The 16,466-nt window shown below is 38.8% G+C and overlaps 1 protein-coding gene across 1 annotated transcript in view; it reads left to right on the top strand.

Moving 5' to 3' along the window:
- NID1 (nidogen 1) overlaps positions 1-16,466 on the top strand; it is a gene marked incomplete at both ends in the record, with an annotated part of 35,397 nt that overhangs the window by 3,190 nt on the left and 15,741 nt on the right. Inside the window, 11 exons of the mRNA XM_079532476.1 lie at positions 1,289-1,588; positions 2,836-3,065; positions 3,930-4,354; positions 5,203-5,352; positions 6,556-6,807; positions 7,914-8,114; positions 9,335-9,580; positions 10,517-10,660; positions 12,146-12,274; positions 13,961-14,104; positions 14,848-14,970. Coding sequence (XP_079388602.1) covers positions 1,289-1,588; positions 2,836-3,065; positions 3,930-4,354; positions 5,203-5,352; positions 6,556-6,807; positions 7,914-8,114; positions 9,335-9,580; positions 10,517-10,660; positions 12,146-12,274; positions 13,961-14,104; positions 14,848-14,970 — 2,344 coding nt within the window. The remainder of the gene's footprint in view (positions 1-1,288; positions 1,589-2,835; positions 3,066-3,929; positions 4,355-5,202; positions 5,353-6,555; positions 6,808-7,913; positions 8,115-9,334; positions 9,581-10,516; positions 10,661-12,145; positions 12,275-13,960; positions 14,105-14,847; positions 14,971-16,466) is intronic.

The following is a 16,466-nucleotide window of genomic DNA, read 5'->3' on the forward strand; positions in this document are numbered from 1 at the left end:
TCTTGCATGCACCAGATGTGATGAGGAGCAAAGAGTTTGTATGAAATATTTCAAACACAAGTCATCCATCCGAGCAGTAGGAGTAGGGGTGCTTGCATGCATAAGCAAGAAGAAAGAGGAAAACTTTAACTTGACTCTCAATTTTGACTTTAAAGATGGAGCACGTTGCTGTAATGCCTTAGTGAGCAAATTAGCCTAGGGGTCTTCATCTGAAGGAGAAATTACGTAGCAAAGAAATTGGGTCAAATTTGGCCATATGTCTCAATGTAAGAACTAGGGACCATGAAAGGAAGCAGGGAATCAGACTGAAAACAAACAAAGTAGGAGAGACGTCGGGGTATGAGTCATGGATCTGCAGAATTCCTTTTTAAAGGATTTTGTGGAAGCACGATGTTTAGATATGTGGAAAGGAAGACTTAACAAATACTTGAAGGAAACCCACTGAGGATGAGTCAAAGCATAGGGAATCTCTTCAGCTGTGTGTGGATGGAGGTTGACTGGAGAAGTGCATCTGGGCCCTTCTCTTGTTCTTCTGAACCTAAAAGCCAAGAGGTGAAGTCTGGTACAGGCTGCTGGGCTGGGTGGCCTTGTAGCCCAAGCTGCTGTAGGCATTAACACACCCATCAAACATTCATAAAGACCATTTAGTGTTATAACTGTCTTAAATGTGTGAGAAGGTCCGGTGGTGGTTTATTTTTCTGGGACACACAGTGAGTGAGAAAAACCTTTGGGAGGTGGCTGTTTTTAGCGTCATATCCTGTGATGTTGGCTTTGGGACTTCTGCCCCTTGGTGGGCTGTTTGCATGTGTGGCAGCAGGTCTGGAGCTGTAAATGCCTGGCTTCGTGCAGCTGGTATAACCTGCCTTGCTACTAGGTCTGTATCTTCAAACCAAGAGTTTCATTTTTATTTAATACCCTTTAGGTTTTTTTGTTTGCTTGTGTGTTTTTTCCCAAGTAAGAGACAGTCTTCCACAGTACAGTGGCAGGACAGTCTGCTGTAAGGGAATTTACAGGTGTCCCGTATCTGCTACAGAAAAGGGTCACTACTTAACCAAATAACTCTTAAAAATTTGCTTCACCTTTCCTGTCCTCAATCACACCATTGTGAAACTGCTCTACAGGAGTAACAGCTAAAAGAGAGAGAAACTTTTGGCCACCCCAAACACAAGACTAACTTCAGGCTCAATTTCTTTTAGAAATGCAATGAAAAGTGTTGTGATCTAGATCACACAGATATGGAGGACAACCATTATAAGCAGTATTTATCTTACAATATCATTTTTTTTAGGTTGCCACAAATGGGATTATTGCAGTCAATGAACCTAAGAATGAAGAAAAATATCTTGGCCAATTCCCAGTCAGTTTTGGAGCTATTGCTCCTTTTATGGCTGATCTGGATACGACAGATGGACGTGGAAATGTTTATTACAGAGAAGATTCATCCTCAGATGTCTTACAACTCGCGTCAGACTATATCAAAGGGGGGTTTCCTGAGGCTGCTTTTGATCCCAGCAGTGTTGTTATTGTTACCTGGAAGCTCGTGGCTCCGTACCAGGGACCTGGAGAAGATCTTACATTGGAAGAAAAGGTGAATGTAAATGAGAGCTCTAAGATGTATTGGATGCATGTCCAGCTGATGTGTAACACTGTTTTCTACTGTTTTGAAGACAAATTCCTTTGTGTTTAAATTAGTCTAGCACCGTTTAGAATGAGTTCTTTAGTTGAAAAGACTGTAACAGAACACAAGCTTCTACAAGTTTTCATTCAGAAGAAAACACTTGAATCTTGATATCTGACTTATTTGTATTTCCTGACGTTGCTGTGCTTTTAATGTTAATTGTGATGGGATAATAACTGAAATATTGGGCTATCTCCTGCCTTCCATCTGTGGAACGTAGTTCTTTTTGCTTGCGTTGTTCAACAGACTCTGAAGTCATTTTGACACCAAACTATCTAAAACCCGATAAAGACTAACAGGAACTTCAGTCTGTGCATCTGTTTTGGAGAGATGACCCTGTATTCAGAAAGTCTCATACTTTCTAGCTAGTACTGAATGAAGAAGCAGTTAAGGGATACTCTTTGTATTACTTGCAATCCGTTTTCTCTTTCAGAATCATATTAGATGCTGTTCAGCAGGGATCTCATAGAGATAAACTATACATTATAATTGTCCCAAGTGATGGGCCTGCTCGCAATGGATAAAGCTGAGAACATTATCACAATTTAGAAATCTTGTTTTGTCAGGGATTAATTTCTTGCACCTAACTTGACACAACCATTGTTTTCACAGTAATGACTCTGCACGGTTGTAGCAATGAATAGCTGATATCTGAGCTATAGTCTTGATGGTTCCCACACTTCGTAGGAGCTTTTGGACAGCAAAAGGCAATTGCAGCAATGTGCAAGTTGAACTTTTTTTTTTTTTTTTTTTTTTTTAATATTCTGTTTACCAATACATTCGTGTCAATTTTCTACATCTTTTCAGTTAGTTTAGTTTAGCACTTCTTTTTTTTTAAGACGACAATAAAGCATGCAGTACATGTAATTGAGCTTAGAAGTGTTATGTTGTAGGCAGCCTCTATGGCTGAGAGATTTAACATACTTCTGGTAATGCTTTCTGCTTAATGTTTATGCATGCTGACTGTAAAACTGCTTCAACAGAACATGAACTTGATAATATTGATTTTTTTTTTCCCTTGTAAAGTACATGATGTATTCATTATGTGTTACAGAAATTCAAATGTCTTTGTGTTTAAAAAAAAAAAAAAAAGTTATTTTATTGTCTGTCTTGACTGTTTTTCCATGAGTAAAAGGATTTTTTTTTTTTTTCCACAGAGGAACACATTCCAGGCTGTTTTAGCCTCTTCTGACTCCAGTTCCTATGCTATTTTCCTTTACCCAGAAGATGGTTTGCAGTTCTATAGTGCGTACTCAAAGAATAATGATGGAAAGATTCCTGCAATGGTTGGCTTTAGTCAGGCCTCCACAAACTACTACTTTTGGGAAAATCCAGGATCCTACAATGTCATTGCTGATGATGAAGACAGCATTAGAAACTTGCATGAGTATGTTTTTTTGTTTGTTTTAATTTATCAAGAAAGTGTCAAGGAGTTGCATGTTTTTCTGAATTGTGTAATGATTCAGAAGGAGATAGTAAGATTCCATTAGCCATTGCATAAGAAATGTCTTAAGTCTGCTGCTGATACTCATCATCTTGAATAACATAAGGACTTTGGTGTAATTTGTCAAAACTCCATAGTTCCATTGCCACTGATAGGAGCTGCTAAAAATGGACCTTATGAAATTGGACCACTTCAGACTTTAATTCTTAATACTGTGTCATATGAACTCTTTTTTTGTGGGAAAAAATAAATGAGCAATAAGGAAAGGGAGTGGGTTAGAAAGTTCTAACAGGTATTAGCAAGATTTTTGTGACTCAAGTATCTCCTTCTGTTTTCACCTCTGCAGAAAAAAATGCTGTCCAAACTATAAGTGGTGATTTATAGTTGAATGAACTGTATGTGGTGCGTAGTGCTATGTAGATAAGGTAATCATAGAATAATAGAATCATAGAATGGCCTGGGTTGAAAAGGACCACAATGATCATCGAGTTTCAACCCCCCTGCTGTGTGCAAGGTCACCAACCACCAGATCAGGCTGCCCAGAGCCACATCCAGCCTGGCCTTGAATGCCTGCAGGGATGGGGCATCCACAGCCTCCTTGGGCAACCTGTTCCAGTGCGTCACCACCCTCTGTGTGAAGAACTTCCTCCTAATATCTAACCTAAATCTCCCCTGTCTCAGTTTAAGATCATGTAATCAATTGTTTTTCCTGATATTTCTAAGTGAAGAACAGCATTTTGTGTATGATAGGAGTACCACAAAACATGCATTTGACCTTTTTGATTTGGCCTGTGATTTCTCTGATAGAAGCAGCAATGCTGGGAGGCGAGGTGTCTGGGTGTTCGAGATTGGTAGCTCATCTGACACTATTGTGCCTGCCAAGGTCAGCAATGTTCTGGCGAGCCTAGAGCCCAGTGAAGAAGACCAGGAGTTGACTTCAAAACCATTCGTGTCAGACTATGGCTCCACTGAAATAAGGCCACAGTACGTCACCAGTAGCACGGACAGTACAGAAGAGGACCAGCACGTTACATACAGTGTTCCTCAGTTAGCTGTGGAAGACTTTATAACTTCATACCAAGATGTAACAGGAACACCTTCGACTGAATCTTTTTATCGTCATCGAGAATTCCCAACAGCAAAAGCTCCACCTCGCCAGTTCCCAGCCCAGCAGTTCCCCCCACAGGGACCCCAGGTCATAGATGTAGAAGAATTTGATGAAACTGGTATAGGTAAGGCCTTTTATAAAGCTTGGATTGTTCTAATACAGACAGGAAGCAAGAAGATTCAGATTTTCAGATGTGACATTCTGGGTACCTTTAACAATTTTGTGTCATTCATTTGGGAGAGTTTATCTTGAATGTCACCTCAGACTCATCCTGCCAGTCTAGTAAAATAGTTCTGCAGTCTGGCTCACAGAAGAGCAGGTTCACAGTGCCTGTGGAACCTGATTCTCTCCTAAGGAAAGCTTCTATAGGGATAATGGTATTCCTGATGTTGACGTGTTCTTAGTGGGAACTGATTTTGTGTCTTTCATCCAAGACTGTTGTTTAACTTATGATCTGACCTTTAATATCTTAAGTAATTGGTTGTTCCCGGTAAAGATTTTATGATCATTTTTACTGAAACCTGGCTTTTTTCCTTTCACTGTGAGTTAATGAATTCAGGTGATTTAATAAAGGTTGAGGACAGCGATTGCTGTAAAAATCATTTGCTGGTGTAAGGCTGCATGGCCTCAATTTTTGCAGTGGCAGAATTAGCAATTCTAACTTGCAAGGAAGTGTTTATAGAAAGTTCAAAGCAGTGTGACCGACTACCCAGGTACTGTTTCTTGAAATAGATGGCTATTTCCATTTAATAATAGGACGGGCCAACTAGGATTACCGTGTGTTTGGTGCATATTCCTGGGTCCTTTACTGATGTTCTTTGTTCTGAAGTTGAAAAGGTGCCTTTTTGTTTTGGTTTGGAAGCAAGCATAGGTTAAAATGATCATCTGCTAGTTTCATCATGACTGTTTGAATGCTCTGTATTAATAGAGATATAATAGGCATTTAGTATACATGTCTGGTGTTTTCTACAGTGTTCCGCTACCACACAGACGTCCAACAGACCTGTGCTAACAATCGCCACCAGTGTTCTGTTCATGCTATTTGCAAAGATTACCCCAATGGATTTTGTTGCAGTTGTATTGCTGGATACAAAGGAAATGGCAGACAATGTGTAGCAGAAGGTAACTTTTCTGAAAATTGGGTGCATATGCAGCTACTACGCTTGATATTCTTGAATAAGGCAACCTATTTTCATTAGTCAAAGTAAGACGTGGTTATGTGGTTTTTGGAAGAGTTATCACTAGAGATGTTTTGAAAGGTGTTTTAGGTGAGCTATACTTTCTGAGATGATGGTTTTGTATTTTTTAAATGAAGCAGACTGGTTTAAGTAGCCAAGTATATGAACTATGCAACTTTCTAGGAAAAAAAAGTTATTCTGTAACTGAAATAATTTCATAATATAGCATCCAATGTTACCGTTAGAATTAGTTGTGAAGTTCTGGTGTTTTAGAATCTAATATAGTCCCCCACTCTAGAAAGGGCTGTCTAAAGGGGATGAACAAATTAACTCTGATTATCAATAAAGAGCATGGCTCCTCTTTGTCTGACTCTTAAGCTTCTTTACTGAAGGGCTAATCTGCCGGATTTTTGTTAGATACCCATTTAAACTTTGTTCCTGTGTAAGATCCATAAAGGAATTTCTTGTGTATACACTTGTAATCCTTGTAGTGACTTGACTCAGAATATAGACGCATTTCAACAGCTGAACTAGCTGACTGCAAACTTTGTGTTGTATAAAGAAGGGAAGCAAAACCTACTACACAGCTTTCAGTTCATAAAGCTGAGTTTTTCAGAGAAAGAAAAGGATTGAAGTTAATGCAACTTGAATTTGTATGCATTTAGAAAACTATATGGAAGAAAAATAGTAAACCAAAGTAATTACTTCAGTAAAACACTGACAGTCTTCTAACGAATTTTCTTTGAAGGCAGGTAGTCTGATTGCTCTGATCAACTAGTGGTGTTAGGCTTCTAGTATGGAATGAGCAAATCTACATTCAGTAGGTATTGATACGAAGTGTCATCTTGCTACTGTAAGAGATACTGTAATAGCATGATCTGTTTATAGAGTTGTCTTTGGAGGAAAAATTGTTAATGAGGATAAAGGGTACTTTTGGAGGCAATTTTGACTGCTTAACTAATGTGACAATACTCATGTAACCAAGCTAACATTGTCTGTAGAGAGTTTTCTGTCCGCTGAATTCAGTTGGCATTTTTTTGCCATTCATTTTGACACTGATATCTTTGAACAGGGTGCTCTGAACTCATTCCTTGTAGAGTATTTGAGAACTGTCGTTTTGTACTGATACATTGCACTGATTTCCCAGGTTCTCCTCAGAGAGTCAATGGGAAAGTCAAAGGACGAATCTTTGTAGGAAATAACCCCGTTCCAGTTACATTTGAGAACACCGATCTTCACTCATATGTTGTGATGAACCATGGACGTGCCTATACTGCTATCAGCACAATCCCAGAAGCTTTGGGTTATTCTTTGCTGCCTCTTGCCTCTATTGGAGGTGTAATAGGGTGGATGTTTGCTGTGGAGCAGCAAGGATATAAAAATGGATTCAGCATTACCGGTAACTTCTTAATTTAAAATTACGTTTAAAAAGTATGCTGTACTTTCCCTTGTCTTGAGATAAGAAATGCATATATAGAAGCAGTATGACAAAAATCTATTTAATCTGAGTTGAAAATTGATTGCTTTGTTACCAAACTTCTCACTGTTTTTCTTGTTTACATATCAGGCTTTTTATCTTACAGTTTCTGCACAAGCATGTAAATTTCTTAGAGAAGAATGGATTGGCCCATTCCCATACATGAAAGAGATTATTAAAACATATCTGATTTTTGGTTATAGAGTGCACAGAGCTGCTGAAAAACCCTGCCCCTACATTTATAAGACATCTAACATACTTATTTCCTGATTGTGCCAATGAAGCAAAGCGCAATGAAAGTCTGATCTCTTGCAAGTCTGAAATTCTTTGTAGAAGAAAATGTTGTATGAAATGCAAATAACCCTGCTAACTTATTTGAAGGAAGCCTCAGATCATAAATACAGCTTTAAAAAACGGTTCAGGGCATTATCTGTTTGTCTGTACACTTTAATTCAAGCTGTAGGTTCAATCTGCCCAAGGAGAACACGTGTTTTTTTAAATTTTATCTTTTACAACTCTATGCTATGAATTTACTTGAATGTAACTTATTGTTTGGGGATTTTAATTGTGTGTGTGTGTGTTTTAAGTTTGTTTCAGAATTTACAGCATACAATTTCACCTGGTTTTTATTTAGAAACAGATGTAGGGGATTTTTTGTTTGTTTGTTTTTAAGTGCCTGTATTCTGAATAGACATATTCTTTAAAATATATAGCTCATTTGCTGTTTTTACTAAGAGGGAAAGGGTGAATATTTTTAGCTTTTCTGAATATATTTATTTTAACTGCTTCTTCAGTTACACTCTCAGTGTAGCATATTCAGTGTTAAAGAGAGTTTCCTTATGACATTATCAATTTGTCTTTGGAAATTATTTCTGTAAGGATCCAGAATATTAACAACTATGTTACATCACAGCTTGCTTATAGAAAATAGTTTGAATTTGATCTAGTAGAAACAGTTGTGGTGAATAGAAGGATTCAGAAACCACTATTAACTAGTTTAACTGCTTTAACTAATGCTATTTCTGTAGGTGGAGAGTTTACACGGCAAACTGAAGTCACTTTTCTTGGCAACAATGAGAAGCTGGTTATAAAGCAGAAATTCAGTGGAATTGATGAGCATGGTCACCTTACCATCAGCACAGAAATGGAAGGCAGAGTACCTGAGGTCCCCTCTGGTGCATCAGTCCATATTGAACCTTACACTGAACTCTATCACGCCTCTAGTTCTGGTAAGATTCCGTAAGAAGTAATTGAGATGTAAGTGCACAATTCTTAGAGTGAAGGATAATCATTACCTTCTTAAAGATGTGCTTGTGACTTTCAGTTTACGTAGTTTTGACTCTTAGAATTGGGTTCCAAAAGAAGGTGGATTTTGTGTGCAAATATTTCCAAACTTTCCATTGAAAAAATGTGAGTCTGAGCTGACGCTAGGTGTTCTCTTTTATTAGTCTCATTTTTTACATTGTCAGTGGTAGTCAAACAAATTGCAAAGCTTTTTGTGGAGTCCGTAGTTCTCCAGCAGGAGCTGAACTGGGATATACCTATTTGTAGTAACATCTGTAAATGGGCTTTAATCTTGTTCAGTGAGACCATGCAAACTAATTAGTGTTGTGTGAGCTGCACTTCAGTGACCATGCCCTATGTCTGTAACAAGCATTTATCAGTATTATTTGAGCAGAATTTGAACAACTGTCTAGAAGATTAAGAGACTCTTAATTCCATTATCAGTTTCCTCTGTTATCTCTTCAGTAATTCTGTTCCTTGTCTCAGAGATGCGGTGAGAGAGTAGTTCTTCATTTTGCCATTTTCAGTGGAATATTCCTCTCTTTACTTTCCTCTTCCTGGATAATATAATGTATGTCTCAACCCAGCAAAAACAAAGTGATGTTATAGTGTTCCCACTGGTCAGCCAGCCCAGCCATCAAGGAGCAATAGAGAGGAAGAGCAGTAAGCAGTGCTCCTAAATGCATCTGGATATGAGAGGCAGCATTTTCCTCTAGTGGCAACCTTTGATTGTTACAGGTAGCTTAAATGGTGTGGTTGCTCCATCACTGCATTATATCTGCTGATATCTGACCTTCGTACCTGGTACTTAGCCCCTGTTACTGCTTTGCCTGTCTTTATGAGCTGTGAAATGATAGAAGCAGCAGGAAGATTCTACTTTGTGCTGAACAACTTCAGAGATTTGGAGGAGTTGTTTGGGCAGATTCATCTAAAGGAATTTGTACGTTTCCTGAGTTAAATTTTCCTTTCATTTCCTGGCAACCCATAAATTTTAGCTGAATTTTTAAATTATGGCAGAATAAATTGTGTCCCATCCCTTACAACTGTGCTGAGCACAGAGCAAGTCCAACCAAATGCCTGTTCCTTTGCCTGAAAATGGATTCGTATAGCAGTGAACAGAGATTTTTGCTTTCTGTTCTGATCTGAGTATGTTGCCATGTTGCAGCGATCACTTCGTCATCCACCAGAGAGTACACAGTGACAGAGCCTGAAAGGGATGGGGTTGCTTCCACGTACACTGGTGCCTATCAGTGGCGACAAACCATCTCCTTTGATGAATGCATTCATGATGACACTCTCCATGCTGCTCCTGCTACTCAGCAGCTCTCAGTGGACAGTATATTTGTTCTGTATAACAGAGACGAGCAAATTCTGCGTTATGCTATGAGCAATTCCATTGGCCCCATCAGTGGTATGTATGAATTCAAAGTATTTCTTTGTCGCTACTGTTATTAAAAGAATGTTTCCGTTAGTTTGCATTAGCTGAGTATTAATTAAATTAATTAGTTACATTTATTAGCAGATGTGGATCCATCAGTTAAGAAGAGAAACAAGACTGTTGCAGTTGGTGTTTTTACCTGGGGAAGGGTGTTTATCTCTTCCTGAAATCCAGTGAAATTTGTGTCTAACTTCTTGAAGTACTCTCAGCGTACTAGCTTGAATATATTGCTCCTTAGAGGTGTAAAGTTGTGCCAGTTTTCTTCATTTGATACCTAGGTCTTTGTTAACAATTGTTTTGTGTGTTGTCAGAGCAAAGAGCAAAAGAGGGGAAAAAGGTCTACCTTTGAAAAAAGCTAGTTTCTGTAGTTTATCTTGATACGTGGCACAATATTTGTAAGGTAGGAAGCCTCTGAAATGTATTTTCTAGGAGAACATTCCAGACTTTTTCTGTGTCTGCTGAAATCAGAATAAAAATGAAGGAGCAATAGGAAAATCTGTAACAGGTAAGTACAGAAGGGACGATACTCGCTTCTGTTTGTTCAAAAAATAAAGCTCAATCAATTAAAATTAGCAAAGCAAGCTGTTAAGAATCACATTTTGAGTCTAGGTTAGTTTCAGGAAGATGCTTTATCTTGGTTAGGTTTCCTTTTTTTAGTGAGTTTTGTGTGACTCTTCTTTTAAATTTTTATGGTCCTTTGCCAAAGTTACAAAAAATACCAATGACATTGTCATCTGGGATTGATGTTTTGCATCAATCCCCTTCATCCCGATGCAAAATAAAAAAAAAAAAAAAAAAAAAAAGCTTTTTGCTTGTTTCATTCATGCTATAAGTAGTGTCCTCCTGGACCTTATCTGAGTCTGATTACTTGATAGGGTTGTCATGGCTAAATATGGTCTTTCTTTTCAGATGGTTCTGCTGATATTAGCCGGAATCCTTGCTACACTGGTACCCATAACTGTGACACCAATGCAGTATGTCGTGCAGGAACTGGGAATCGTTTCTCCTGTGAATGTTCGATTGGGTTCCGTGGAGACGGAAACGTTTGTTATGGTATCAGAAGATTTTCTTTAGAAAATGTATAATTTGTTTTGCTCGGAATGTATTGACTCTCATTTTGAAGAAGATTGAGGAATCATAGGTTAAAGGGATGTTGGAGTAGCTAAATGTGTGATTAATCACAGTCAGTAAGTTTGATTGTCTTGAAGAGTCAAACCTGGATACGTTTTGCTAGCTTACAAAGCATCTTTCCTACGTAGTTGCTTTTCTCATAAGACTTGTGGAGACTTAGCTGTAAGAAGTGCAACATTCTGCAAATTCCGGTAAATATGAGTCAACTAAGTTAAAAGTTCTTAAAGGCAATGTGGAATGTATGCAGGACATGGGTATCAGAACCCAATGAAATAATCTTTTTTAGGATATGCTTTGAAAATCCCTTTTGTTCAAGTCTATTGGACCAAAGGTCCAAATACTTATGTTGTTCTTCAGGCAAGTTTGTTTCCCAGCATTGTAAAGTGTTTCTGTTGTCTAAGATCTTCTCTTTGTAGTAACTTGGCGGGGTTTTGAGATGTTTTGTAAGAGCTGCCCAAATAGTGAAAGTTCCATGTCTTTATTTGGTTATCTTCCTGGCAAGGAAATGTGTTGCTAGGAGTAGAAATCTGAACCTAAAATAAAACCTATGATAAATCATTATCATCATCACCTTTACAGTATGAAGTTCCCTTCTTTTCATATTTTAGTCTCTTCTGCATGCTCCAGGTCGTAGCATAAACTTCACAGGAGCCTTCTTGCTGGAGACCTCCAAAATTTCATTTTTGGGGTGTGAGGTACACAGCTTGCAGTAGAAAGTAGTGAAGCAGAACCTCTGCAGTTTAACTAAACTACAGATGGTGTCTGTTTTGTTGCACAGTTTAATAAAATCTTAGATCATTTTAGCTTCTGAGCTTGGGATCTGTACCTCTTACATGTGTATGTATAGTTGTTAGTAGACAGTTAGATTTGGAATTAATTAAAAGATTTTGCAGATAAAATAATTACTGTATATATGATCTAAAATGTGTTTTAGAACCAAATTTAACGGTTATATCCCCTATCTTACTTTACTCCAGATTTTAACATAATAATACACATAAATTCTGTGTATTTGTCATTTACTGTGCTAAAGAGCAACCTCAATTTGTTAGGCTTTGATGTATGGATAACTGAAGGAGAATTCTTTCCTAAAGTTCCTAGTTATCCTGCATCTTCTTTCCCAAAGGCTTCTCCTCCATCCCTGGTTTCCTGGCCAACTCCTCTGTAAAACCTCTCCTGTGGTTTTTCTTTGTTTGTTTGTTTGTTTTTGTGCAGATTAGCTGAGGTCACAGTTAACTGAAAACTTATTTTCCGGTTGCTAATTACTTTTAAGGGGTGTAGACTATCCAAGATGTGGATTAGATACACAAGCCTGCTATTATTTACCACTTACACAGTTTCTGTTTTTCTGGCATCGGTTTTAAAGGTGTTTTTTATAGTGACAGAAATCCTTGTATAATATTCTAGATATTGATGAGTGTTTGGAGCAGCCAGGTGCATGTGGCAGCAATGCAGTCTGCAATAACCAGCCGGGAACGTACCGATGTGAGTGTGTTGATGGATACCAGTTTGCAGCAGATGGGCGGACTTGTGTTGGTGAGTTTCACACTTAAAAACACTGCCCACTGGCTTTTGGGTTGTAGCTTGTCTTACAGAAACAGATGATGGCTTCTAGGGTCATGCTGGCTTCTAACACCAGTTGAATGTAGGAGTTTGTGCTGCAGTTAGTGATTACCAACTGTTAGGCACTGAAGAGGGTCCCTGAAGAACTTTGTTTTCTATCTGATAAAAATTCCCCATTCAGAATGTTTCTGAGTACAAAATGGAAACATTTATTGAACGCTTCTGTCTTTTCTATACCATGACTTAATAGCAGATTTTGCATAGAAATAAAATACAAAATCGTGAAAGAAGAGTGCCAAGATACTACTTGCCCAGCTTGAAAGACTTTGGTGTGATCTCTTTCTTCAATCCTGAAGAAACTTAGCATTCTTATTTCTATATCTGTTGGTTTACAGCCCCTGAATGACTTGAACCTGAGACAGGGCAACAGCACCCTTTTTTCTGCTTATGTGGTTTGATGTGGAACTGCAGCTTTTTCATACCAGCTCTGTGACTCACTGTGTTAATAAGAGAATTGTAAATGAATTTGGTTCTTCTATTTGTAGACTGAGGGATAGCAGAACTTGGGAGCTCCCTAGGAATTCCAGCTCTAAGGCTAATGCTGTTCTGAACAGATTATTTTGTAATCTAAATCTTGCTCTGTGAAGCAGAACAGATAAAAATGATTCTTACAATGACGTTGTCTCCTCCAGAGAAATGAACAAAATATCTGTTTCCAGATCTGACTATGATGGCAGATTTTTGTCTTTTTTTCCCCTGCTGATACTGTGGTAGTTTCCATCTGTGTACTGTGATGAAAGGAGCATTGTGGACTCCGGTCCTGGTCCCCTGTCAACTCCTAGGAAGGAATTGCATAAAGAAAGCCCCAGTGGACTCTTACAGCAGCTGTAAATCTGTTCCTAGACGTGCTCACTGCAAAACCACATTTTTCTTGCCCTAACCTTTTTGTGTTATTTTGCCTCTTTCTTTTTCAAATATAGTGGTTTCCTTTCCTGTTCTCTGACATAACAGGTAAGCACAGGTAAAGCTCCAGCAACTACCTAAAGTACTATTGTGTGTAGAGCAGCGCTTGCAGCATATCAGCACTGTCACCAATGAGAAAATCATGAAAAGCTGCAGGCCTGGCCCCAGCTGCTGCAGTTGGTCAAAATTTCTCCAAGAGCTGACAAATGTGTTTACCTCCGATTAAGTGAGTCACATCTCCCATCTCTTGCCAAGTGATGACAGTCTTGGGTCAAAGCTAGGTTAGTGTAGCAGGATATTTTAATTCCCAGTGCAATGAACTGGCTGCTCAGCCAATGTGTGAGGTGCCTCTAGGAGAGATGCCTTACATTTCTTCGTTGAGGACTCCTTTTTATAAACAAAACTCGCATAGATGTTAGGATCTATGGGTACTGTAGCCTTTTTGTTCTATTTTATGCTAACAAACACTTCTGAGGTGCTGCAGGCAGTCAATACCTTGTAGAACATCAATAAGTTTTAACACTGGCTTAATGGAAGAGCTTTAAAATACAGCAAAACAAAAACTGCAACCCCCCCAAACAAAACACAGTTTCTGTGTTTCTTTTTTCTTCTCTGAGCCTTCACAGCTGTGCTCTCCTCAAACATTGTGGAGGAAAATTCAGACTTTCTCTCTTCTCTCGTGTGTCTAACCTGCAGCTGTAGAATACGCTGTAAACCACTGCCAGACGGGCACACATGGCTGCGACATCCCTCAGCGTGCTCAGTGCGTGTACACTGGTGGGTCTGCCTACATCTGCACGTGCCTCCCTGGCTTCTCTGGAGATGGACGTGCCTGTGAGGGTGAGTAGTGCCATTTGCTGTGTCTTTTCATACTCTTTATTGCACAACTTGGCTGCTCATTGCAATTTCCTGTAGTTGCTTCTGATTTAAAATAGGAAGATTTGTACCTTACATCCTGCAGGCAAACACTGTAAGCTCTTGTTCTTTACTCTCCCGCTTTTAGTTCATTCCTCAATATTTGTTCTCCAGCAGGTCCAAGATGAGGTAGCTGCACAAATGGAAGTAGCTGCATTTAGGGGATCAGATCCACACATGCTGGAACTGTCTGCTCTGTACTGGTTTATATGGCTAAGGTGGTGACACAGTGCTCAGAATTCAGAATCTGTAAAAATGTTATACTGTGTTTCATGTCAGTTGGAGTGCAGTGGGAGAGAAGCTTTACCTAAACACATCAGAAATCTTGCTGGTCAAATTCAGCCTTTCTTCTTGCATTTATGTATTTTTCCTTTCCTCTTTCTCCTTTCTTATGGGCATACATTTCTAAAATCCTCTGTGAATTTACAGTGCCAGTACCCGTGAGAACAGCAGGGTAGAAGGATTTGCCAACTGCCAGAATCTAAATTATATGCATGCTTTTTCTTTTCATTTCTGTATTCTTCCAAAAGTCTTTAATTCTAGTCATATGGCCTAAAATAGGAGCCTGATAGTAATAAGCCAGGTTTGCACTCAAATTCTCCCTCTGGTTTGTTAGTTATTCTCCGTCATGAGGAATATTTATTGAAGACTGATCTTTTTCTTTACAGATATAGATGAATGTCAGCAGGGCCGCTGTCATCCAGATGCTTTCTGCTACAACACACCCGGATCCTTCAGCTGCCAGTGTAAGGCAGGTTATCGTGGGGATGGTTTCCAGTGTGTGTTAGGAGGTAAAATTTTATAGTTCTTGAAAATTAGAGCATAAATGCAATTTAGGAATTGGAGAATATATGGTTCTCTGGAAAAAAATTGTATTTTGTCTCACTGGGGGCTTTGTTCTATCTCGTGTCCCTTGAGGTCTGAACACCAAGCTTGTGCCAGTGTCTGTCTATTGACTGTTATTGCTTTTCCTGCTCAGTTATTGTTTTATGTTTTGTCTCCCCCCAGGCAGTTCTCAGCTCTATGCTGATGCTACCTTTTGAATTTGCCTTATGTAATGATTTGACCACAGACTTTGTTTTCCATAAACAATAGTCACATATCTTAAAACACATGGAACTGTTGGCGATGTAAATGAAATGCAACAAGTACAGGAGAAAATCACACAGAATGGCTCGGGTTGGAAGGGACCTCAAGGATCATGAATCTCCAACCCCCCTGCCACAGGCAGGGGCACCAACCTCCCCATTTAATACTAGACCAGGCTGCCCAGGGCCCCATCCAACCTGGCCTTGAGCACCAGAAAAAGAGAAGGATGAAACCAAAGGATCTGTACTATTGTATTCTGCAAGAACTGGATGTCTGCATTTCAAGTGTAGTCAGCCAGAGTCCAGAACGACTAACTGCTGGTTCTGATTAACTGCTAGATTTTTCTGTATTTACTCAGTTTATTCCCTAGTTAGCATAAAGCTCTTTCCACACTTCTGCTTTTGCAGTCTAGTTTGGGCCTTGAAGTAGTGAGGAATACTAAAGCTCAAAGTAGCATTGTTACAATTATTCCAGTTCAAAAGCATGAAAAACCTAGATGACAGTTGAATGCTTTAATCCAAGAAACAAATAAAGCTTACCTTCTTGGTACATTTGAACCTATTTCAGCTTCTGAGATTCTTGCTCTTAGGCTAAAGACACTGCACCTCTCCACAGATTGAAACTCGAAATGTACAGCCAACAGTAAAAAGGTCACAGGGCCAAGGGGAAAAGAAGCAAAAAGCAGTAGGACTGAGGAGGGAGGCTGTCTTTATAAATCAGCTTCTGCACTGTTTTAATGATGTCCAAAATACTTGATATTTCAAAACTGAGACTTTTCTTTGTATCAAATGATCTGCTGGCTTAAAAGTACTTGTTTGAATTACCTGAATCTCTACCTGATGTGTTGCTGAACTTGTTTATTTCTCTTTTGCCACTGTCTTCCCTAATTCTGAAGTTCTGTCATTCTTGTATAGTAGGGTACTAATGCCTCAAAACGAAGAGTTGATGGATGACTTACAGGAAAAACAAAACAAATCACAGGGTGATTTCTGGTTTTAAATCATGTTTGCATGACTTCATCAGGTGCTCAACAGCATATATTATGTCAAATCATTGAGTGTTTCCATTGTAGGTAAATTGTGGTAGGTGTGGTGGTATTTAATTCTGAAGCTTTAGCTTTTTCCATTTTTATGTCAGTCTTTCAACTTTGCTTTCAACTTATTTTGAATGCACCAATGTTCATGAATGTTTTCAGTTT

The sequence above is a fragment of the Tetrao urogallus genome, assembly GCF_951394365.1.
Source record: "Tetrao urogallus genome assembly, chromosome: 2".
In the NCBI taxonomy this organism is placed as follows: Eukaryota; Metazoa; Chordata; class Aves; order Galliformes; family Phasianidae; genus Tetrao; species Tetrao urogallus.